At 59.6% G+C, this 24,391-nt stretch overlaps 1 protein-coding gene across 1 annotated transcript in view; it reads left to right on the forward strand.

Annotated features, from left to right (window-relative positions):
• TRABD2B (TraB domain containing 2B) overlaps positions 1-24,391 on the forward strand; it is a 198,584-nt gene that overhangs the window by 150,979 nt on the left and 23,214 nt on the right. Inside the window, exons 3-4 of the mRNA XM_036257170.1 lie at positions 13,860-14,006; positions 19,453-19,627. Of these exons, the coding sequence (XP_036113063.1) occupies positions 13,860-14,006; positions 19,453-19,627 (322 nt within the window). The remainder of the gene's footprint in view (positions 1-13,859; positions 14,007-19,452; positions 19,628-24,391) is intronic.

Below are 24,391 nucleotides of genomic sequence, written 5' to 3' on the forward strand. Positions count from 1 at the left end.
CCTGGGTGTGACCGAGGGGGAAGGTGGCGAGGGGCGCCCACATGTCCTGTGAAGGCCTGGGCCCTCGTCCCAGAGGAGCAGATGCCCGCGTCAGACACAGGCTGGCTCTTCGAGCGGAGATGCGCTTCCGGAGCAGACATCAGGAGAGAAGTCCCTTGCCGTAGTCCACATCTGGGCCCACTATGCCACTATGGCACGGCCTGCCAGGCAGGGGTGAGCTGCACCAGCAGCCCCTCCCCTGGAACCACGGCACGCCCCCAGGGAGCTGTGGGGGGACCTGGACTGCAGGGGACCTGGGGCGGAACCGCCTCAGCGGAGAAGCTGCGGACGGCACAGTCTCTGAGCACACACACACCCCCCACACCCCCCACCCCCGTGCCTGGCACCTGGGCTTCCACAGTGGCCCTTCCATCCGCTTGTGAAAAAGCACGCCTACTGGTTTTGAACATCGGCTGTGCGGATTGCAGAAGTTCACACGAGGAGACAAACCCAGACTGGAGTGAGGGAGGCCCTCTTGGGGAGGGGAGCTTCCAGCCAGGGCAGGATGGATGTGTGGGTGTGGACCAGTGGGGGCCGGCAAGGACACTGCCCCCGATCTGGCAGGGCCCTGGTGGCAAGTCCAGGCAGGGCAGTGGGAGGCCGGCGTAGGCCTGAGGCTCCGTGAGAAGGGCGTGGGCAGGCGAGAGGCTGGAGCAGCCCTCCCTCTGCCCCGATGGAGCCCAGCAGCAGACCGGCCCTTTAGCCAGCGCTGTTGGAGATCCCTCTCTGCTCCCATGGGCTCCTGCTCGCCCTGCCTCCCGGGTCAGACCTGCACAACAAGGAGGTCGGGACAGCCCCGAGTATTCCCCACCTGCATTGTAAGCAGCTCTTGGCTCATCCAGAATGTGTCTAACTTCTCTGTGTTCTTTTCCCAAGACCCCAAGCTCAGATTTCAGCTCCACATTCTTTTACCTCAGGTCTGAAAACATTTTCTCTTTCTGTGGTGGGGGTACGGAAGGGATAGGAGGGCACAGGAGACCCGAGCTGCCCAAGTAGAGTAGACAAATGCCTCATCCCTGCCTTAGTCTGCATCCCCAAGCTTGCTGTGTGGCGGTGGGCACCTTCCTGCCCTCTCTGGGCCTCACTGTCCTCTAAGGACCCTCCCCCACCGAACCTTCTAGCAGAGGCAAAGCCTCCAACTCTCCGGTCCTGCTGCCAGGAAGCTCTCCTCTGACTGTGACCAGCAGAGAGCGGGAGAAGTTGGGACTGCATTCCAGTCTTGTCGGTGAGGCCAAGTTCTGTGCAGCTGTCTCTCTTGACGTGCCAGCAAGAGCATCCTTCCTCCTGCTCCTGACCTGCCCCTCCCCTGTGCAGCTGCTCCCCTGGGGGAGAGGGGGTTCAAGGCTCCCTGAAGTGGAGGAAACGAGGGTAAGGGCCCAGCCCTGAAATTCAGGGCATGGAGAGGGGGCAGTGTGTGTGAGGAGAGCGACTCGGAGCCCTGAGTTAGAGGGTTCTAGAACATCCAAGCCAGGAAGGATTTGGAATTTTAGCTTGCCTTCACTTCGTCTGTGCATCCCCCAAGCCCCAGGCCCCGGTGGGGCCTGCTCCCCTCTCCTGGCTGGGAGAGAGCTAACACTGCCTCCTGCCCACAGGCTCTGCCCCTCGGACCCTGTCTCCGTGTACAGCCAGAGGGCAGCTTCTGAACCAAAGGCCCAACTGATCCGTCTCTGCTTCCTGGCGTCAGTGGCTTCCTGTGCCCCCTCAGGTCAAGTCTGAGCTCTGCATCCCGCCTCTGTTCTGTGCTCCAGTCCCACCTCATGCCCTCCAGCCCGTGGGAGGCACCTCATTTCCCAGAACTTGCCAGCTCCGGCCAGCCTTCGCACGGGTGCTGACACCCCTGGAGTCCTCTCCTTGCTCTCCGGCATGACGCGTGCATGCTCCTACCGGGGGTCCTGCGGAAGAACCACCCCCTCCAGGGCTGCTCCGTGCGTCCTCCCCTGGCAGCACAAACCTGTCCTCTGCTGTGTGACAGGTGTGAGTGACAAGTGGCGTGAGTGACGTCAGCATCTTGTTGCAAGCCTTCCTGGGGTATCTCCTCCCTGTCTCCACTCCATCCCTGGCCTTGAACTCCTCGAGGATAGAAACGGTGCTGATTTGGTTCCGTGGCCCCAGCACCCAGCACGAGGCCTGGAACTGATCCGTACTGAGCACTGAGGAGTGCATGGAGAACCCGGTCCACACACGCCAGCCCCGCGGAGCCACCCCACTGCTGCTTGGGGAACAGACGTTTCTTAAACCCCCTGAGGGAGGGACTGCTTTCCCAGATTTTTAGAATGCTCGCTCACTCGGCAGGGAAGACAGATATTCCTCTCCCCACTTGGTAGATGGGTGAACTGAGGCTCAGAGGGGCCTGTCCCGTGTTGTCAGAGCAGCACGTCACCAAAAGATCCACACGGGAACTTCACCCAGCCTGCGCGCGCAGGGCCCGGATCACCTGGCTCAGCGCCCCGCCCTCTCTGTTGCTGTTGTTCGTCTCTGCGGCATCAGTAGCCTGTGGCTCAGCAGACAGACTTTTTCACTCAGCAGCACGGAGTGCTCTTGCTCACAGACACAGAGCCAGCCCCCCACTTCCCACCCAGGCCACCTGGAGGTGTGTGCTCCAGTCCCATCCTCCCTGGCTGCTGCCCAGGACCCAGGCAGAGCAGAGGTCCCCACTCTGCTGGAGGGCCTGTGAGACTCCCCCTCCACCCTGCAAATTGGTAATTGCGGTGTGGTCAGACCAGAAGGAATTAGACAGGCCCTCGAGGAATTTCATACTGATTTTGCAAATGGAAATGGAGACTTGCCTTTTGAAGTCCAGGCAGCTGTGTCAGCAGGCAGGTCTGAGACAGAAGGAAAAATAAAACGACACACCTTCAGCCAATGGATGCGGCCACTTCATAATAACAATGAGGATGTTGGTAACCGGGGCCACAGCCGACCGATGGCCTACTGTGTGGACAGCATCTTTCTGTAGGTCTCCCTGTCTGCTTATCTGTGGGTCCCCACCTCGAGCCGCCTCACAGGTGACTAGCCTGCTGTCTGGAGAGCGGACAGAGGATGACCACGCACACCTGCTGCGGAGAGTGCAGAGCCTGTGGCCTGAGATCCAAGGCCCCTCACCACTGGACCTGCTCCGGGCCTGACTCCGACACCTCTTTAAACACGACACCCACTTCCCTGTCCCTTTACCTTCATGCGTCCCTCTCAGCCCACGGAGCCTGCACAGCCCAGTTAAAGCCCAATTCCGTCGCCGACCCCCAGGCTGCGTCAGAAACCGCTCTGAGGCCCAAAGCCCCTGGCTTGTTCCGTTCATCAGTAACAGAGCACTTGGTTTTGTACTCACCTGTTTCTCTGTCCATCTCCACCACCCTGAAGTTCCTCGAGGCTTAATAACAGAACAGGTCACCCTAGATGATTCTCTGGAACATTCTGATCCATGTTGTCCTTTTTCCCTCCTGTCCAGTGTGTATTCAGTTTAGAAGATCAGAGGTGGCTACTGGGGAGCAGAAAAGATTCATGTAGGTGTCAGTCGCTGACACCAGGGCGGGAGGGCTCTGAGCATTAAGCTGGGCAGAGCTAACGCCCTGGGCCATGGAGCCCGACAGTGGACCACCACGGGATGTCACTTCCTTCTCTGAGCCAGGTTTCCCTGTCTGCAGACGGGCCAGGAATGTTGTGCTTATAAAGAGCGCCTAGCCCATAGACTGTTTAACTCGCGAGATGGTGGGACGTCACTGTCAGATGTTGGGCTCATAACGCATGACTTCCAGAGCTGAGACGTGGTCTCATCCACAAGTTTCAGGGGCATCCTGTGACCTGGAGAGTGGGTGTCTCAACCGGACTGGCTCAGAGCCTGCAGCACCAGAATCTGCGTCTCCAGCCTCGCTCGGTTCTTGGTTTTCACCTAGAACTGAAAACCAAGGGACATCTCCACAGGGCAGACTCCACATAAACTCCTTTCCTGGAGAGCCGGCTTCTGGGCCTGCCCCTCCCACCCCGCCCCGCCCAGCTGTCAGCCTCTCTACCCAGCAGCATAACCTCCTCCTGTGGGTGGCTCAGGATTTATGAGCGTTTCCTGGCATGACTTGAAGGACAGAAGAGGAACGCTGGATCTTTAAGGGTGGTCTTTGGGTGGAGAAACTAAGCATTCAGAGAAAAGAAGGAAAGAAAGCTAGGGTGAGTCAGCCGCCCTGCCCGCCCAGGAGGGCACCGAGGGCCCAGCCAGCCCGCACTGCAGGGCAGGGAGGATGTGGCCGGCACCCCCGGTCCAGCGGGTGGGCATCCAGGAGCAGGGAGCATCTGTGCTAGAGGCCAAGCCAGTGGTTCTCGGGGCTGTGGCTGGAGTTTGGGGTGGGGCGTGCTGGGTTCCTCCCCCTCTGGGAGGAAGACAGAGCCACCTCATCTTCAGCCTGACCTCCTTGCTTCTCTCCTGGCAACGCAGCTACCACGGCAGGCCCCGCTCACACTCTCCCGGACTCCCCATCTCACTCGGGGTGAAGCCAAAGGCCCTCAAGCCCACCGGCCCTCTGGGATGTGCCCCACGGCCCACCCCCCATGCCTTTCTGACCGTGTCCCGGCAATCCCCCTTTGCCTCTCCAGATGGCCCCGCTGACCCCCAAGCTGATGTGACATCACCTGGGCTCCCTTGTCCGGATTCCAGTGGAGATACCGGCAGGAGTGCAGGGAAGTTAGGACATACCACGCCCCGCCCCGCCCCGCCCCGCCCCGCCCCTCCCCCGGCAGGCCGGGTCCAGGCCAGGGAGCTGAGCTCTGCGGCCTCTGAGGCTGTGGCTCTGGTCGGGTTCAGGTCCCTGACCACCCACCCCTTTCCCTTTAAGGCTTAGAGGCAGGAAAGCTTCCTGCTGCTGCTGCTCCTCGTGCTCCCCCACCCCTGTCCACAGCTCTTGTGAATATTCCCATCATTCAACACGCTTCAATTACCCTTTCAGCTGAAGTTACTTCATTGGAACTCACTTCACTGGCAATGCACCATCTGTTTTCTGTTGGCTCCTGCCTGAGACAGACCTCATCTACCAGCTCCCCTTCGCTCGCTTCTATCCAGCCACACTGGCCTCCTTCCTGCTCCTCGCACCCAGCAGGCCTGCTCGGCCTCAGTGCCTTTGCATGTGCTGTACCCTCCGCCCAGAACACTCTTCTCTCAGATACCCACAAGACCACCTCTTTCATCTTCATCGGATGTCTTCTCCAATGTCACTTCTCACTGTGCCTTTCCTGGACATCGTACCTAAAATGCCAACCCCCAACACACACACACACACACACACACACACACACACACTATACTCCTTGCCTTATTTCCTCCTTAGCAATGGTCTTCTCTAACATAGATGTTTTACTGGTTGTTTTTGTTTATTGCCGCCTTCGTGCTATTGCAACGGAAGTTCCTGTGGCAGGGATCCCTATTTGTTGTGTGTACTGCTGTGCCTCCAAGGCCTGGAACAGTATCTGCTACCCAAATGCTCCGTAAACATTTGTTCCACGGGTGTGTGAAGTGATCCCTTTTGTGGGTAAAGCAAGGCGTGGGGAAGAAGTGACTGGCCAGGGCTTCCTAGTGGAGATCCAGACTAGATCCTGGTTTTGCCTCCCAGTCCAGAGCCAGTCCAAGCTCAGGAAACGTGTGTTTACTTGAATGCCTGCTACTTGGTAGCGCAGTATCCGGAGACAGGATTCCATGCCACAGGCCCCAGAGACTCAGGATGCTGAGCAGGAAGCAGAGAAGTTGTCAGCACTGCTTTGGTGCCGCCGATGGGACAGAGAGAATAAATAAATAGAGCTCAGCCAGAGCCTGGTGGGCTCTGACTTTGGAGGAAATGCCCCCCAGCTGGGGAAGGCTTTCTGCCCTCCGCTCTGACCCAGGGCGCTGACAGACTGGTGGGACCCAAGATCCAGGGGACTCTGCTCTCCCAGCTTTGTGCCCTAGGGGCACCGGCTCCCTAGGGAACCGCTTGGGATGGGATTTGGGAATGGCGACTCATCCGGCTTTTCATTCATTCGTTGATCAAACTCATGTCTTCACTCTGAATGTAGTTTGAAAGCCTTTACATGGAGGTCAGGCACCGTGCTCTCTGCTGGAGACGTCGCAGCAAGGACACAGGATGTGCCTGCCCTTCGGCGTCGCCCTCGGGCCGGAGCGTGAGCACTGGCGGTCGAGATGCAGGGGGCTCTGGAAATGTCAGGGCTCGGGGGGCACTGAGCAGGGATCTGCCCGGTCCGTGGCCCAGGGGAGGCCTCCTGAGGAAGGAGCCTGCAGCAGGGGAAATGGAGTGTGAACCGGGGGGGAGGAGACCCCAGGCAGAGGGGGAGCAGGAAGTCCTGAGGCTGGGAAGACGAGCTCGGCACAAATGAGGGTCTGAACCAGGTTCCATCAGGGCAAAGAGTGAGAGCGGTGGGGGCCATGTTTCAGGTGCGGTTACCCCGGCAAGGGTGACCTCTTTCCTCTCCTCGTCCTCAGCTCTGACCAGGCCCAGGGGGAGGTTCTCGCACCCCTTCTTCCCAGCTAACCGCCCAGAATTTGGGCCCCACGCACTGGCCCCTGCTTTCTGTGTGTCTGTCCTTCCTACCAGTGGTTGGGTGGAGGTGGCTTGGCGGGTTGCGCCTGGGGGATCAAAAAGAACCCAGGCCTGTCAGCTGGACCTGTGTTCGAACCGCTGCCCTTGTTCTTTAATGTGAGACCTTGTGCGAGTAACTTTACCCTCTCAGGGCCTCAATTTAACAATCCCTTTTCCAGAAGGATTATGAGGTGGGACGTTCTTTTCAACATCCTCACATTGGCCCCTGGAACCTGGTATGCTGATCAGCTGACCTCATCTCCCATTACTCACCTCCTTATTTCCTGAACCCCAGACACCCTGGCCTCTGCTCCTCAGTCTGCCTGGGGCCTTTGCACGTGCCGTTCCCTCCCCTCCCCGCTCCCCACCCCTTTCCTGCCTCGTTTGCTCTGTGGCATATAAGCACTATATCTGTCAGGTTCCCCAGAGAAGCAGAACCAGTAGGATGGGTGGATGGATAGAAAGGGGTAGATAGATAGATATTAAATACGCGTTTATTTTAAGGAATTGGCTCACACGTTGCGGAAGCTGGCAAGTCTAAACTCTGAGGTCTGCAGGGCAGGCTAGAAGCCCAGGGGAGAGGAGTCGCTGCCCAGGTCCAGTCCGAAGTTGTCTCCAGGCAGAATTCCCTCCTCAAGGGAAGCTGGTCTTTTTCTATTAAGACCTTCGATGGACTAGCTGAGGCCCACCCTCGTTCACTTATTATGGAGCATAATCTGCTTTACTCAAACTGTCCTGATTTAAATGTTAATTTCATCTCAAAAGTATCTTCACAGAAACATCTAGAACAATGTTTGACCAGATATCTGGGTACCATGGCCTAGCCAAGTTGACAAATAAAATGAACATCACAAGTCCACCTTTGTCAACTTGGCACCCGTATGTATTTCCTTAAACCATAGTTAATCTCCAAAAAGGACGATAATAACAAGGTCCTAATTCTACCTAACCTGATGTAAGTACCCTACACACGACCGAAACGCACTAACCCTTCCCCGGAACACCTGTGTGATGTTTCCTCTTCCCCTTGCTATCCCATCACTTAAGTATACACGGTGTAAAGTTAATAGTACTTAAATACTTGATATGAAGTCAATATGTCTGTGTTACATGATGGGGCAGAAGAACAGAAAAAGAAGAGAGAGAAGAAAACAAAAGTGTGCGCACACACACACACACACACACACACACACACACACTCCTGACAACAGAAGGAGGAAATAGTCCGACGAGTGTCCTTGTTTCCGTACCGGCTACTGGCGGGAGCTGGTGTCCGTGACTACCTTCTGCCATCACCGCCACCGTGTCCCCCCGCCTCTGCGGCCACCTCAGCTGCTGTGGCTCTTCACCTGGCAGGTGACCCCCCCTCCATTCCTGAAGCTTCTGGGCCATCGGTAGGTTCTTCCTGGACTGAGTTGTAGTTTTCCACTGACGTTAGTCAAGCACAGGGTGTGGTGATGCTAAGAGGTGCCCTGAGGGGTCTGCTGTACCCCCACTTCCCTTCCTGGCCTCCATCGAGGGTGGCAGTGCAGCTCCCCTTATAGTCAGGACGTCACCGGCCGGCACAGTGACTCCCTTCCTGTCTGTGACACACACGCGTGAGGACCCCAAGATGACCAGGGGGCAGGCTTCACTTCCAGCCCGACGGCATCATTGTGTGTCACTAACATTCAAAATACTAATGTTTTACTAATTGTTTCATTTATTCTCTATCCCCTCCCCCCCCCCCCCAAGCAGGTAAGCTCGATGAGAACAGGCTTTGGGTCTGTTTGGTCCCTGACTCAATCCCCAGCATCTAGAGCAGGGCCCGGCACCTGGCAGGTGCTCAGTAAGCATCGCTGAGGGGGTGGGGCCTTTGATGGGATTTCCTGTGAGTGCTCAGCACCCACCTCAGCGCCCAGCCAGAGAGCCCGGCCTGTCCACAGCGCCCGGGGCCCAGCATCCTTCCCGCCAGAGCTGCCTTCCTCTCTTGGTGACATTGCTGAGCCGTCGAGCGCACACAAGGCCTCAGTGTTCACCGCTCAGCCCTTTGAGGACTGTTTACTAGACTAATCTGGAACAATAAACCTGCCCGCACCCGCCTGGCGCCTGCCTCGCTCCATCCTAGGCCCGCGTTTGAAGATGTGTTTAAATTCCGGGCCTACATTCAGCAGACGCCGCAGGCCAGCTCCCGGCCAGTGCGCTCTGGGGAGGGGGCCACCGGGATGTTCAGGGGCTCTTGGTGGCAGGGCCTTCACACACAGACGTCCGGGGGGGAGGCGGCTCTAGCCTTCACCTGGTGTTTGTTATTCCATGTCAGAGCCCTACCATAAACATTATCCTAGAGTGGGCCACTGAGGCCGTCGGCGGGGAGCGTGCTGTGCTGAAGAGGCCGGGAGCAGAGGCAAGGGCCCGGAGTCTGAGCAGTGCAGGCTTGGGAATTTGGGGTGGCGGGGGGCAGCAGGCAGGGCACGGTGCTTCTGCACAGGACCCAGAGGCTCCACGTAACCCGTCCACTGTCACGGCCAGCTGGCAGACCTGCCTCTAAAATGAGCACGTGGGGACGGAACCAGGCCCCGTTAATCCACCAGCCCCCGATCCCTGCAGAGAGTCGACAGAAAGTGAATGTGTGTCGAATGAATGAATGAGCGCAGCGTCCCTATGTCCACTGGTGAATGTGTGTCAAATGAATGAATGAGCGCAGCGTCCCTATGTCCGCTCGCAGCACCAAGAATGCTCATGACGGAGCACATTTTACTTTGAAGTCCTGGTCGTGGGCACCGGTTCTGGAGCCAGACAGACATGATTGAAACCCCAGCCCTGTCCTTTGCCAGCCATGTGGTCTTGGGCCTGTCCTCACCTCTGCTTCTCTGGTTCCCGTTTGTACTGGGGACATGATCTGTGCTGCCGTCTCCCAGGGGGGCAGAGGGAAGGTCCGGGGAGCAGGGGTGAACCACGAGGATGGTTCCACGGCTGGACTGCGGCGTTCAGGTACAATTCCAACCCCTCTAGTTTTGTCACCTTGGAGAAGTTAATGTCTGTGATTTGTTTTCAGTCTATTAAATAGGGCTAATACGAGACCTGTCCCAGAGTAAAACTTAACTAAGTTAATATGAGCTTCCAGGGTTCCTGGCACATAGTACGTGCTCAATAAACATGGTGACCCTAGTACTGACTGGGTGACGGCTTCTTAAATTCCAGAGGATGGATTCAGGGTGGAGGTGTGGGGGAGGGGCCCGTGGTTCAGGGTCAGCCTCCTTCTTTTGGACGCAGTTCCTGAATGTCTGTGGTTCACCAGTGAACAGAGAGGCCGACTTCCTGCCCTTGCCGAGTCTCAGTCTAGAGCAGCGGTTCTCAAACTGTGACTCACAACCCCTTTGGGGGTTGAATGACCCTTTCCCAGGGGTCGCCTAAGACCATCGGAAAACACATGTTTCCGATGGTCTTAGGAACTGAGACACGGCTCCTCTGTCCGTCTCCAGGCGGGTCTGCCCACATACAACATGAGGAACTGTATTAAAGGGTCGCGGCATTAGGAAGTTTGAGAACCAGTCTAGAGAGACGAACACAGGGAGTTATCTGAAATTACAGTTCAGGGAGCTAAGAGCCAAGACCAAGGGAAGCACCGGGATCTGTGGGAGGCAGGGGAGCTCCGGGTGACAGTTGGGGTTCAGTGCCAGCCAGCCCACCATACTCTGCTGTGCACATCGGGGATGCCTCTTCAGTGATGCGGCCTCAGTTTTCTATCTGTAACAAGCTAATAATAAATACTGCCTGGCCATTTCTGGCTCTTTCACAGGGCTCCAGAAAGAAAGTGGGCGTGGCCCCGTGTGTGGGATGGACGTGGACTGTGCCAGTGGACAGCCGGAAATCCAGCCCCAGAGGCCCAGGGCACGCACAGCTTCCCGGGCTGGGTGTCAGGAGATATGGTGTGAGCCCACCCTACCCCTAGCTCACAGCGGGGCCTCGGGGGAGCCCTGTCGTGCTCACTCTGAGCCCCGTCTCCTCTTCTCTTCTATGTGTCGAGGGCACGGGATGAGATCAGTGGTTCTCAAACTGGGCTCCAGGGTACTATGAGCTCCACGGAGAACCTCTGGGAGCCCCTCTTGCAGGGGACATTGAACTAGCGGGACTTCAGGCTCCAGCCTGCCTCCCTTATGTCAATCAGGAAAGTTTCCATTTTTATCTGCTCCACGTTTTGAATTCCAAATAAGATTCCTCCGGAAAACAATAACAACAAAGAAAAGATTCCATGGCTAAAGGGGTTTGAAAAACCACGGGACCGAGTGACCTCCAGGGGCCCTTCTGGCTCCAATCGAGAAAAGTAAAGGTCTAACTATTTTCTTCCAAGTGTTGTTCAGCGAACGTTTATCCAGCACTTGCTACATGCCAGACTTGTTCTGCGCACCCTACAGATTGTCAGTGCTCAGTTCACCAGGACACGTCCCCGCTCCACGAGGGCTGCATGACTGAGGAAATGACTGTGGGGCTAAGAAGGTCCAAGGGAGCCATTTCTCCTCCAGGCGTGACTTCTGGGTGCCTGGGCAGATGACCTCATCCCAGGCCAGGTGGTGCTCGGCCGGGCCTACTCTGAGACGCATCAGGGCAGGTGTGTGCAGCAGCAGGGTGTGGTTACGGGAGGTCTGTGCGTCTCAGCCCCCCGAGGAGGGAAGCAGAGCGTTCCAACTTGACACGGATGCTTTCATCCAAGGCATGTGCCATGTGGGAGGAAGTGCCTGTTGCCTTAGCAATGTCCTCAACAACAGGTCCACTGCCTCCTGTGATCCATCCCCAGCCACCACACTGCCATCAACACCCTGCACCAGGTGGCTGCAGATCGGATTTCAGGGGTAGTGGCCAGAGCCTGGAGAAGGCCCAGAGGTGGGGTGGTGGGGTCTGACCTCATCTCCAGCCAGCTCATCAAGGGGAGCAGCCTGGGCTGCTGCACCCGGCTCGATCCGGCTCTCCTGACCGCCAGAAACAGCAGTGGGAGGAGACGGGTGGAGCTGATCTAACAAGCACAGCTTGGCCCCAATGCCCATGACGGTATTTTTGGCCAGATTTTGTGTACCTGTTGTGTGAGCTCTTCTGTTCAGATCATGTGTTCTGAAACCATGTGGCTGCCAGCACTGGGTGGGAACTTCTGCCATGTGGTGGTGGTGGTGTGCCCCAAATGCAGAGTAGCGGAATTCTAGGGGCAGTCTGAGAGATTGCCAGGCAGCCTTGAACAATGACGTGACCACAGCAGGTGTCCAAGAGCTAAGGAACGGAAGGGGTTCCAGGCTGTCGTTCCAGGCTCCCATGCCGAGTATTGCAAGTACAAGATGAGCAAGGGGCACTCCTGTGCTCAAGCAGCTCGGAGCCTCGAGAGAGAGACAGGTAGCCAACAGCAGCTACAATCGAGTGTCCGTGCCGTGATGGAGGGACCTGTCACCCCAGTTGTGCTGTGCGGCGACAGAGGTGTGCGTTTGTTCAGCTGTCTGGGCCCAGTTGCAAGTGGGCTCTGCTGGGCTCTTTGCATGTCTGGAAGCTGCTGGCTGGATGGGATGGCCGTGGCGGGACCCCTGTCCCAGCTGTCCCCCCCCCCCCCAGCAGGCTGCCTGCCTGCCTGCCTTCAGGCCGTGGTGGAGGTTCGAGAAGCGGCAGCACATGGAGCTTTGTAGGCCGCTATTCGAAGTGGTTACTCACATCCCATCAGCCATTAAGCGAGTCCAGAATCAGAACAGGAGGGAGCCACCGAGGCCCGTGGCCAAGGGCATGAATACAGGGACACCTGGGGAGTCTTACGGAGGGTCAGAGGAGTTCAGCAGAGGACACATCTGAGCTGAGCCTGGACGGCCAAGTCCAAGCCTGCAAGTGGAGAACGGAGGTGGGGAGCACAGGGAACAGCATGTACGAAGCACAGAGTTGCTGCATAGTTGAGCATCTGGGGACAAAGGGCTGGGTAGGAAATGAGGTCATTGACCACAGCAGGGTCCAGGTCACTGTCTTGCAGACTCTCTTGAAGAGATGGGCCTTTATCCTGAGGACAGGAGGCACCCAAGGAAGTTTTGAGCAAAAAAGAGAAAGAAACCATTAGAATTGTGCTTCTAAAAGACGGCGATGGCGGAAGAATACGGGATGGGGGGAGGGAGGCGTTCTGTAGGGAAGGCATGGGAGGGGCTCGTGCAGTGGGCCCGGGAGAGAGGCTTGGGCCTCAGTCGGATGGACCAAGAGGAGGCTGGGGGACTGTCATCCATGACTGTGTGCAAACAGAATAAGGGGCCTGAGGACTGACTGGACAGGTTGCCTGGGGCCCCTTCTAACGTTTTGCTCAGGAATCACAGCAAGTTTCCCCTCTCTCTGTGCTAAATAACTCAAGGAACACCCTGCTCCTCTGTGTTGGCCAAGGGAGTCTGGGAAACAGTCGCTGTGTGAAACTGAGCAAGTCTCTGCCCCTCGTGGGCCTCCGTTTCCCAGCCACAGTGGAACCTTTGAGATCACCCCTAAGGTCTCATGCCTCGGGCAGGACGTGTTCCACTGGACCCCTGGACCTCAAAGCAGAAGCGGTCAGGCTGCAGCGAAGTTTCCAGGGACCTGATAAAGTACACACCCTGGGCTCCACCTCAGAGATCCCGGGCCCAGGGGTGGGACCCGGCATCTGGTCTTCTGTGTAGCACTTGGCGTGATCCCCTCGCCTGCCAGGTCTCCCGGGACACAGCCGTGCCCCGGCCCAGCGCTGTGGCCCAGAGCACCAAGGCCCTGAGGAAACGGGCCGGATGTCAGCGTGGCGTGCCGCAGGGCCAGCGCCTGGCCTTCGCCTGTGTGAGGACGGCTTCTGGAGCCGGTGGCATTTGGGCTAGGCCTTAACGTGTAAGCTTGTTTGGGTCATTTGTTTGTTGGCTTTGTTTGGGGGTGCTGTTGATGACAAAGTGAGTCTGGGCTCATTCTAGAACTTCCTAAACACAGGAAAGAAAGGAGTCCAGAGAGAAACTTACCCATCCCTCCGAAACCCAGACACAACTGGGGTTCTGCTTTCGGCCCAGCATTAGATGAGGTGCTGATGCTCGGAGCGGGAGTGGGGACCCGCGGACGGAGGCTGGAGATGAGCGGGCTGCACACGTCAGGCCAGCGAGCAGGGAGCGGGCAGCGTGAGACGCTCAGACTGCGCCAGCCGGTGCCGGCCCCTCACACCTCCGTTCCTGGGCCTGCTGCCCCGACGTCGGAGGGAGGAGGGCCAGTCCTGGGGGTGTCAGGGATCTCCGCCAGCCCTGAGCACAGCCCCTGTTTCCCTTTCTTCCCTCTGCCCAGGTACTGTTCGCCCTGAACCAGACCCTGCTGCAGCACGAGAGCGTGCGGGCCGGGAGCCTGCAGGCGCCCTACACCACGGAGGACCTCATCAAGCACTACAACTGTGGGGACCTCAACGCCGTCATCTTCAACCACGACACGTCACAGGTGAGGCGCCCCTCCCTGGCCCGGACAGGCTCGGGGTCACTCACTCCCCAGGCCAGGCCCACGTGAACCCACCTGGCATTTATTCGACGCCCAGTGTGGGCCAATCACAGGCATTCTTCTGTCCAGACATAGTAAGCTGGAGCTCTTAGGATCCCCATTTTACAGATGGGGAAACTGAGGATCAGAGAGGGAAGAAACTTGCCCAAAACCACACCACTCGTTGGCTGTTAGGTTATCCAGATATCCAGAGCAGTATTTGAGCCTGATGTGTGGAGACTCTAGAAGCTTCGCCTGGAAGAACAGGGCTTCCCCTGGCAGGCTCCGTTCAGCACCTGGTGAAAGTAGAGCGCAGGAAAGGGAAAGCCTGCAGTTACACAGAGCTCGGGCTGGAGCCCAGGGTGCTCAGCCCCGATTTGAGGCCTAGAGGAAAAACCCTCGCAGACGCGCAGACAGTGGGCGGGACCCCGAGACGCTGAGCATGGCTCCATCAGGACTCCCATTGTCCTTTGGATAAATTCCAAGCCACCTTGCCCAGCATCTGTGGCCCCGTGTCCTGCCCTGTGCTGACCGTGCCAGAGCCCAGGTCCCCACCCCACAGCTTGTCCTCCGGGCCGGGACCACATGCTGCTCTCCCCAGGGCAGCTTGCCCTTCCAGACCGCTCTGCCCACGTCCGGCTCCTCCCACCTGGTCACGTGTCGCCTCCTCTGAGAAACCCTCCCGGACCCCTGGATGGAGTTTGGTCTGCTCCCGGGCAACTCCAAGCCTGCTGTGCTTTCGGTGACATGGGGCTTGGTCCCCATTCCTTTGGGAAGCAGTTGAATTCGTCAGAACAGGCTACTTCTCTCCCAGGGCACTGCAGGGGCTCCCCTCCCCAACCTCCTCAGGGGAAAACCAGAGCTGCTACACTGGCCTGTGTGTCCCCGGACCCCACGTCCTCTCCCGCCCCTCACACCTGCCACTGCGCTGCCCCATGGCCCAGCCGGCCTGCTGCGCCCTGCACTGGCTGTCCCCTCTGCCAGGAACGCCCTTCCCGGGGTCACTGTGGCTCACCCCGCTCTGCCTGCAGGACTTAGTTCGAACATCACCACCTCAGCGAGGCGGGCCCCAGCGCCCCACCTGGAATTGCAGCCTGCCCCTCCCTCCCATGTCACAGGCCCTTTCTCATTCTCTGCTGTCCCTCGTGGCCTTTATCATTTTCTCTCCCACCTACGCACCTCGACTCACTCATTAGTGGTTAGTTATTGTCTGTCCTTCCCACGAGAGCAGCAGCTCCCTGAGGGCAGCGTGGATCTGTGTTATTCATCGACGTATCCCAGCTGGCCAGAGCAGGGCCTGGCACAGAGCAGGACGGGACAGTTATGAACGGCCGTGGGGAAGCCCGAGGGCTGCCGGGTGGGTGGCCGGCTCGGGAGAGGGGGATTCCACCGGCAGTTGCGCCGAGGTGTGATCCTCGCTCTGAGGGAGCGTGGAGGACGCGTGGGAGCCTTTGACAGGAGCAGGAATTAGACGGGCTTGGGGTGGATGCTGGGGCTGGAGGAAGAAGGGACGACACCTGCCAGATGAGAGGTCAGGGAAGAACCTGAACGGCCTCAGACGCGAGGAGGAATGTTCCCGCAGAGGAACTGCGTGTGAACAGCTGGGGGCGAGAGGAGGCGGAGGGCCAGAGTTGGGGTTGGAGGCCGAGTCAAGTTGCTGTGTCCGCGGGCCACCCCACAGGGCAAGGGTGTGTGCTCATCTCTTGGTGTCGGCACCCACACAGGGCCCGGCACAGAGCACGCAGCAGTGAGCGCTGTGCGTGGCCGATGTGGCAGGTGCGCACTGTGCATGGTTGTGTAGAGAGTGAAGGAGGAAGGGTCCCGCGGCCCAGCCACCCGCTCAGGATTCTGAGAGCTCTGACTCCCTGGAGGGAGGGGCAGGGGAGTCCGGCAGCAGGAGGCTTGTGGGCCCTTCACCAGCCCTGCGCTTTGCGACAGAGCCCTGCCCTGGGTCATCTGGGGGAGGCTGAGCTGAGCTGCAGAGGGGCCTGGTCAGCCCTGGAGATGTCCGTCGTGGTGTGGCCAGGCTGCGGGAAGGGGTGTGCAGGACAGGCCCTGCCAGGCTGTAGCTGACACTAGGAGGAGTGGGGTGGCCTCAGGGCAGGGCGAGCTGACTTCCTCTGAGCCTGTGTCCACACCGCTGATCTGTCCCTGGCAGGCGGACCGGGTGTGCTGTGGGGATTCAGTGAGATCAGTTGGGAGAGCGCAGAGTGCAGTGCGCGGTACAAAGTCCTCTCAACCGAACGCGGGCTGTGTGCATGGCTGGGGCCAGAGCAGCTCCTCACCCTGCCCCGGGGATGCAGGGCATCTGGGGAGGGGCCTCGGGCAGAGAAGGAGATGGCAGCGGTGGTGTTCAGGCATCAGAGCCTCAGGCGCATTCTGCTCCTCCCCCTCTGCGGACGGGGCAGGCGGAGGCCTCCCTCCTCTGCTTCCTGCCCGGGAGTGTGCATTTGTGGGAAGATGAGTCTCCGCTCATTCCTTAGGAAGCTAAACAAATTTTAACAAAGACAAGAACCAGGAAGTTTAACATCCAAGCTGCAGAGGAGTTGGGCTAGACACTCGGGTCCCTGGGCTGCCCAGTGGCTGGCCGCCATTCTCTGCCGTTCATGCGGAGGGGCCTTCACTTCATGCCAGGGCCGGGGCCTGGGTTTGGGCCCAGGTGGGGATGGGAGCTAATTAATGATGTCACTGGACTTTTTGGCAGCCTTAATTCTTCTGTCACAAGTTTAAGGGCAGGATACACGATAAGATTTTAAAGAGGACGCATCAGGTCCCCAGGGCCCTGGAGCGATGGGTCTGAGATGAGGCAACAAGGAGACAGGCTGGGCAGCTGAAAGGGTGCTGTGGGCTGTGACCTCCCTGGGCTGTGACCTCCGTGGACTGTGACCTCCGTGGGCTATGACCTCTGTGGGCTATGATCTCCGTGGACTGTGACCTCCATGGGCTGTGACCTCCGTGGACTGTGACCTCCGTGGGCTGTGACCTCAGCGTGGGCTCCCCTGAGTCACGACCAGGACGGGGTCAGGCCTGGCAGTTAAGTGCTTAGTCCTCACGGGTCCCCCTCAGTGGCCTCACCCTTTCTCCAGCCCACGGACACCCTCTGAGCACTCCCGCTGGCCCAACCCTGCTTCGAGTGGGGTGGCCACGGAGACCCTCAGGCGGGTCTGCTGCCATGACTGACCCTGAAGCCCAGCGGGAGTCAGACTTGCACACGACCGCACTGGGATCCGTGCTCTGAGGAGGCGCCGAGGGACTGGGGAGCCAGAGGAGGCACCTCACAGGGTGCACATGTCTTGGTTTGCCCCGGACATTGTCCAGCTCTCACTCTCGAAAGTGTCAGAGTATAGAAATAAACACATTGCCTCCGTCACCCGTGTCTACCTGAGCCACTCGGTCCCTGCGGAGACCACCCAGCTGCTGGAAGAGGCGGCGCAGCGCGGGGCTGCCCTCCGCGTCGGGGACACAGGCCAACCCCGCTGCCTCTCGCTCCGCGTTCATCCCTCGGTCCCGGGCTGAACAAATATGTACTTGTTGGTAAACATTGTCTGACGCTCTTTCCCATGTTCAAGGAAAGAAAGGAGCCTGTAGGGCCACGTTTCCAGACGTGACCCTTCTGGGCCCCGGCTTGCTTTCTGTGTCCCCTGCACTCGGAAGCTGCACCAGATTGCAGTGTGGCCTGCGTTGTCAGGGCGGCGACCATCCCCTGCAGGGCTGGGGAGGGAGAAGATCTCCCTTCGTCCACCCCTCTGCCAGCCGCCCCGCCGGCTCTGCCCCTGCCGGCGCTGGAGGCTGCGCGCACAGCTGCACAGGGCGCTGCGCGGACGAGGAGGCGGTCACGGCCCAGAGCAGCGAGTCAGGCCTTCCTGGCAGAGCAGCCCGCCCCTCTCACCCCGGGGAGCGCACTGGTCCTCGGCCAGCAGGCATCAGACACAGATGTCCGGCCTTCGCCAAGTCCCTCGGGGCTCAGCCTCCACGGACGCCTTCATTTTCCTCGGAAAGAGTGTGGACAGCCCGTCAGTGGCTCCAGGAGCCAGATGGCGGAGCCGCGGGACACTTCTGGGGCTGAAACCTGCAGGGGCGTCTCCACACGCAGACTCTCCATCCAGGGAGTCCGCAGTCAGCTGCCTCGTGGCGGTGCTCGGCCGCGTCGGTGACGACAGAGACCTGGGCGCAGGGTCACAGAAGGAAGACACCCTGCACCCCAGAGCTGGCAGGTTGGGGTCACTCTGACCGGGGCAGGGAAGGGAAACGTCTGTTCTCTCTCCTCCAAGGCCCTTGGCTTCCTCTGAGACCACACCCACATGGTGCCAGCCACCTGGACCCGCCCGCCAGGCCGGCAGGAATGTGCCGTGAATGGAAGGACCCAGGAGCAGGCAGTGTGGTGAGGAAGGACACCACCTCCATGTTCAAAGTTCCAGAAACCCTCGCCGGACCCTTTCTGTTCCAGGCACCGAGAAAGGCTCTGTCCCTGGACTCAAGTTGCCCTCTGCCTGGTTCAAGAGCATGTCTGATGCTGGCCCCAGGTCACAGGGCCGGGAGTGGACCGAAGGCCCAGAGCTGAGAAATCTGGACAGTTTGCTGAACCAGCCGTCGTCACGGGAGGAAGCCATGGTCTTGGAATTGAAATTTCTGAGAAGGATGGAGGAGTTGGGTTGTGTCCTGGGCAGTGGTGGAGGTGGGGATGGAAAGGCAGTGGGGTAACAGATGGTGGCCAGCAGGCTCAGGCGTCAGGAAAACCCAGGGTCAGGACCCTGCTCTCACCTCCGTAGGTGGAGTGGGCTGGATGCAGCTCATGACACCACCCTCCATCTCAATAACTCTCCCTAAACAGTAATGTCAGCCCCATCTTACAACCGGGACACCGAGGTTCAGAAAAGTTGAGTGACTTGGCCAAAGTCACACGGTGTCAGAACGGGGCCTGGAGCCCGGGTCAGCCTGAGCCCAGACCCTGTGCCTCCTGCTGCCCCGGCAGCTCCGCGGACCGTCCACACCTGCTCGCCGAGCAGAGTTCCTTGTACCGCCGGTGCCAGGCTGCTGACGTGAGAGCCGCAGACCACTGCTCTGTCCGCCTCCCAGGGCCTGGGTGTCTGGACGCTGGGGCTCAGCAACGGGGGCCACGGAGGGCTGCCACGGGAGTGCCGCGGTCCCGGGCCGTCCTCCCGGCTTGGCCTCTTAGCTGTGTGACTTCACACGTGGTTCTGGGCCTTTCCACTCTCATTCTCTCACTTACAAAACTGGAATAACAACACTCCTCTCAAAGGGTTTTGGAATTGATGAGAAACACGTACAAAACACATAGCCACTGTGGGGACATAGAAAGGTAAGTGGCTCGCCCCCCGGGCTGTGTGTGTTTACTTGAGCCCACCTTGCTCCAGAAGGAACTGAAGGCAGCCTCTGTCTTACCTTACAGCTGCCCAACTTTATCAACACCACCCTCCCTCCGCACGAGCAGGTGACGGCCCAGGAGATCGACAGCTACTTCCGCCAGGAGCTCATCTACAAGAGGAACGAGCGGATGGGGAAGAGGGTCATGGCGCTTCTTCGGGAGAATGAGGACAAGATCTGCTTCTTCGCCTTCGGAGCAGGTTTGGACCGGAGTGGGGAAGGGATTATATGCAGAATTCCTAAGGGCTGGGAGGTTTGCTAAACCCTTTCCTGGCTTCTGCTTCCTAAAGGGGAAGGCTGAGGCCCAGAATGGGGCAGGCAAAGCCACAGAGCACCCCCTGGAACTGGGACCCAAAGCAGGTGTCCCGCGTCCAATCGAGAGTCCCTTCACAGCGGTCCCCACGGGCACAGGGAGTGACCCGTGCCAAGGCCAGGACGACTTCTGTGGCCCCTTCCTGCCCCAGGAGGCCAGGTTGGGAGCCCAGACCTGAACCAGCGCCTTACCCAGCCCAGCCTGGGGCCCCACCTCCAGCAGAGCCAGGGCCCTGTGACCCAGGGGGCACAAAGAGGCTCCGACGTCCCACAGTCCTGCCTCCAGCTCTCAGCCCCAACCCCATCTAAGCTTCGTGACCTCTGGGTGGCACCTTCTCAAAGGCTCAAGTCCCTCTTCTGTGAAGTATAGCAATAACTATTTGATGAACTGAAAATACCTACCTCGGACAAGAGTTGTAGAGATTAGTGACAACATGACAATAACCCACCCTCTGGTAAGAACTCACCGTGGTGGCTACCACCATCGTGACAATTAACACAAGTTTTGACGTCCCAGTGTGGACATGACCTTGGTGCCTCTCGTGGGGGCTCCGGCCTCTTCGTGCAAAGGGAAGTCCACGCGTCCCGGTGCAGGGCTCGCCGAGCGTCTCTCCCTGTCCTTCCCCTCCCCCTTCTCCTCGGAGTTCCTTCCTCCTGTCTCTGTGGCTGGCACTGCCGATGGCATGATGTCCGCGTTGGGACCAGGTTTTGCATTTGCCTCCTTCATTAGTCAGCTTTTGCTCCAGAGCAAACAGCAAACACGTTTCTCTCTCACGTCACCTCAAGGCGGGTTGACTGAATCTGCCTCCTGTTCCGAGAGCTAAGCGAGGGGGACGGGCTCAGCCTGGGGGTGCTCACGGCCTCTGCCCCCACTCCTCCCTCCCTGCCTGTTCCCGCTCAGTCTGCCGGGTCAGGCTGAGTCACATCAGATCGAGCAGTCGGTCTAACCTGGAAGTGTCCTAATTTCATTAAGGGACATGTCACTGTATGAGGTCTGCCTCCCACCCCCCAACCCTCCCTGCCCCTTCTCCCTGCCGTTCAGCCACATGTCCAAGGGCAAGAGCCAGAGTCCGTCTGCCTGTGCCTGTCTTCCCTCTGCAGCCCTCCGCACGGGGGAGGCACGCGGGTGGCCTCAGAAACACAGGGCCTCTGGGCACCTCTGTGAGGCCACACCTGCCCTGGGCAGAGGAGCTCTGGGCTGTCAGGGGAGCTGGGTCACAGCCTGCTGTGGCCTACGGCAAGTCCCTGCCCCTCGCAGCCTCGGCTCGCTCATCTGAGCAGAAGGAGCCAGAACTCACCTGGGCCACCTATGAGCATTCAAATGGCGAAAGCGAGGCCACTCCCCAGCTGCAGGACACCTGCTGGGGCCCTGGCATGAGTCAGGGCAGCTTCGGGAACTGCAGGGAAGTCCCCCTCACACCATGCAGCTGCCCCCCAGCTTCCCGCCCATGGGCACCTGGACGGGCATCTTGCTCTGGAATGGCCCCCTGCTGACCACACAGGGAGCTGCTCTGACCTCAGCCAGCCTTCAGGCTCCTCCCTGGGCCACGAACAGCCCCCAGTGAACTAGACATTGGAGTTGGCCAGTACGCGAGTCAGCATTCTACATGCCCGCTGGAGCGGCAGGACCTTCCTGTCCCACCTGCCCCAGGGCTCAGAACCGGGGTCGCCCAGGGCCTGGGGGTAGCTGACACCAATCCTTTTCTGTGGACGAGGAAAGAGGAGAGCCTAGACATTAAAGTCACAGCAGGGTGGGCAGCCCTGGACATGGGCCTCCTTTCCCGAAACCCAGGTTCTTGTGCGGGGTCACAGATGTCCACTCAGGCACCAGGCCGGCATGCAGGCAGCATGTCCAACTCCAGGCCCTTCCCCTTCTCTGCAGTCCAGCTGCTCCCTGTGGGTGCTGTTGACAGACCACCAAGAACACTCGCACCTGCCTCCTCATCCCTCTCCACTGCCGCTGCCCGGGCCAGGCCTTCATCAGCCCAGCCTCGTGCTCTCGCACCTCCACACGCTCCCTGCACTGTGACCTGGGCGTGTGCTGAGTCTGCCTCCTCATCCCTCTCCACTGCCGCTGCCCGGGCCAGGCCTTCATCAGCCCAGCCTCGTGCTCTCGCACCTCCACACGCTCCCTGCACTGTGACCTGGGCGTGTGCTGAGTCTGCCTCCTCATCCCTCTCCACTGCCGCTGCCCCGGGCCAGGCCTTCATCAGCCCAGCCTCGTGCTCTCGCACCTCCACACGCTCCCTGCACTGTGACCTGGGCGTGTGCTGAGTCTGCCTCCTCATCCCTCTCCACTGCCGCTGCCCCGGGCCAGGCCTTCATCAGCCCAGCCTCGCGCTCTCGCACCTCCACACGCTCCCTGCACTGTGACCTGGGCATGTGCTGAGTCTGCCTCCTCATCCCTCTCCACTGCCGCTGCCCCGGGCCAGGCCTTCATCAGCCCAGCCTCGTGCTCTCGCACCTCCACACGCTCCCTGCACTGTGACCTGGGCGTGTGCTGAGTCTGCCTCCTCATCCCTCTCCACTGCCGCTGCCCCGGGCCAGGCCTTCATCAGCCCAGCCTCGTGCTCTCGCACCTCCACACGCTCCCTGCACTGTGACCTGGGCGTGTGCTGAGTCTGCCTCCTCATCCCTCTCCACTGCCGCTGCCCCGGGCCAGGCCTTCATCAGCCCAGCCTCGTGCTCTCGCACCTCCACACGCTCCCTGCACTGTGACCTGGGCGTGTGCTGAGTCTGCCTCCTCATCCCTCTCCACTGCCGCTGCCCCGGGCCAGGCCTTCATCAGCCCAGCCTCGTGCTCTCGCACCTCCACACGCTCCCTGCACTGTGACCTGGGCGTGTGCTGAGTCTGCCTCCCGCCGCCTTCAGCTCCAGGAGGGCAGGCTCCACCTTGTCATCCCTGTGTTCAGAGCAGCGTACAATAGGTTTCGAGCTTGGTAGTGTGAGAAAGAATGAATGAGCGAGGGAATGAACAGACCCTCCCTCCTGCCTCTGGGCCCGGTGAGGCCAGCGAACAGATAGGTCCGTGTAAAGCCAGGGCGGTGTGCACCCCCTCGGCTCTGACACCTGCCCTGCAGGAGCTGCAGGCCCGGGCCCTGTGCAGATCTTGCTGACAGCGCCCCTTCTGGCTCAGCCGTGCCTGCCGCAGATGGCCCACTGTGTGCACATGTACCCCCGACCGGCAGCGTCAGACCTGGTGAGCCTGCCCACTCCCCGTGGCCAGGACATGGGCAAAGCTCATGGCGAGTCAAGGACAAAGCCAAGACAGGACCCCAGCCTGGGAGCGATGGTCCAGGGCTTTGTTCTTCTGTGCAGGCAGGGAGCCAGCTGGACAGACCCATGGCAGTCCATGTGTGGGCATGACATGCGTCCACACAGCCCATGGCAAGAGACGGCTACACCCCCCTCATTGCGATCTTCTGGCCATGTAACCCCAGGTCCCACATCCCGTGACAGGCTGAGGGTCTGTGTGCAGGGCCAGACAAACCACTTCCGTGGGGTGCAACCTGCACACACACCCACTCGACCACGAGCTCTGTCTGGGTGCCCCTGCAGTTCCATGCCGGCCACTGGGCCCTGGGGACCTGAGTCAGTCTGTGTATTGTTGCCCATCCCCTGTCCTGTCCTCAAAGAAGGCACAGGGCCCCAGGCCTGTGGGAGGGCGGGAGGACCTATGCCACTGGACATATGCCTGGCCACCCGCCAGGTGTGTGTGCTCCCGCAGAGGTCTCTCTGGCCCAGTTCCACTGGGTGTCCCCAGGAAATAGCTCGGGAAACAGAAGCATAATTTAAGACACCCAGCCACCCCCAGCTCAGCCTTGCCGGGTGTCTGAGCAGGGCCCCTGCTGAGCCCCTGCCATCCTGCCAGCCTTAGAAGCCAGCAACGGCCCTGAAGGCTCCATGTCCCTAAAGCACTGGAGAGGGGCGGTGCCAGCCAAGGAAGGGGAGAGGAGAGAGAGAGAGAGAGAGAGAGAGAGAGCGCGCGCGCGAGCGCGCGTCCGTGCCTCCACCTGCTGGCCCTGCCCCTCAGTGCCTATCCAGACCCTTCCCAGCCCACTCTGACACCAGAACCCTGCCCTGGAAGCCCACAGGCAGAGGCTGGGATTTCCAGTGCTGGTGGCAGACCGGCCCCTCCTCTGTTCTGCTCCGCAGTGGGGCTTGGGGCAAAGGGTCACAGCTTTGGAGCCAGGATGCCTGGTGACCAGTGTGGCTCCACCACTGTCGGCTAAGTGAGCCTGGGAAGGCCATCTCACCCCCAGGGGCCTCAGCCTCTCCTCCATAAAGTGGGGACAATGTACCTGCCTCATCGGTTGTGCTAGATACTCTCGTTTTAGGTCATAGGGTTAAAACTCTCCACCAGCGTGGAGGGAGGATCCTTAAGACAAAAACCCTATCATGTGCCAGCCTCTGGATTACAGTACTTCTGATCTTCACAGTCACGCCACAAGATGAGTGTTAACACACGTTTCCCAGATGAAGACCAAGGTCTGGAGAGGGTGACTGTCTTCCGCAGGCCGTGCGGGCCGACCGTGGAGTCCTGGCCTCTCGGTCCGGGACCCTTGCACGGTGCCCTTGCTGTGTACTTCCAGAAACGACAGTTTGGTGGGGAGGTTGTTTTTTTAGCTGGTACATCTCACAAAAGACTCTCC

Source organism: Molossus molossus, unplaced genomic scaffold (genome assembly GCF_014108415.1).
Source record: "Molossus molossus isolate mMolMol1 unplaced genomic scaffold, mMolMol1.p scaffold_m16_p_12, whole genome shotgun sequence".
Classification (NCBI taxonomy): Eukaryota; Metazoa; Chordata; class Mammalia; order Chiroptera; family Molossidae; genus Molossus; species Molossus molossus.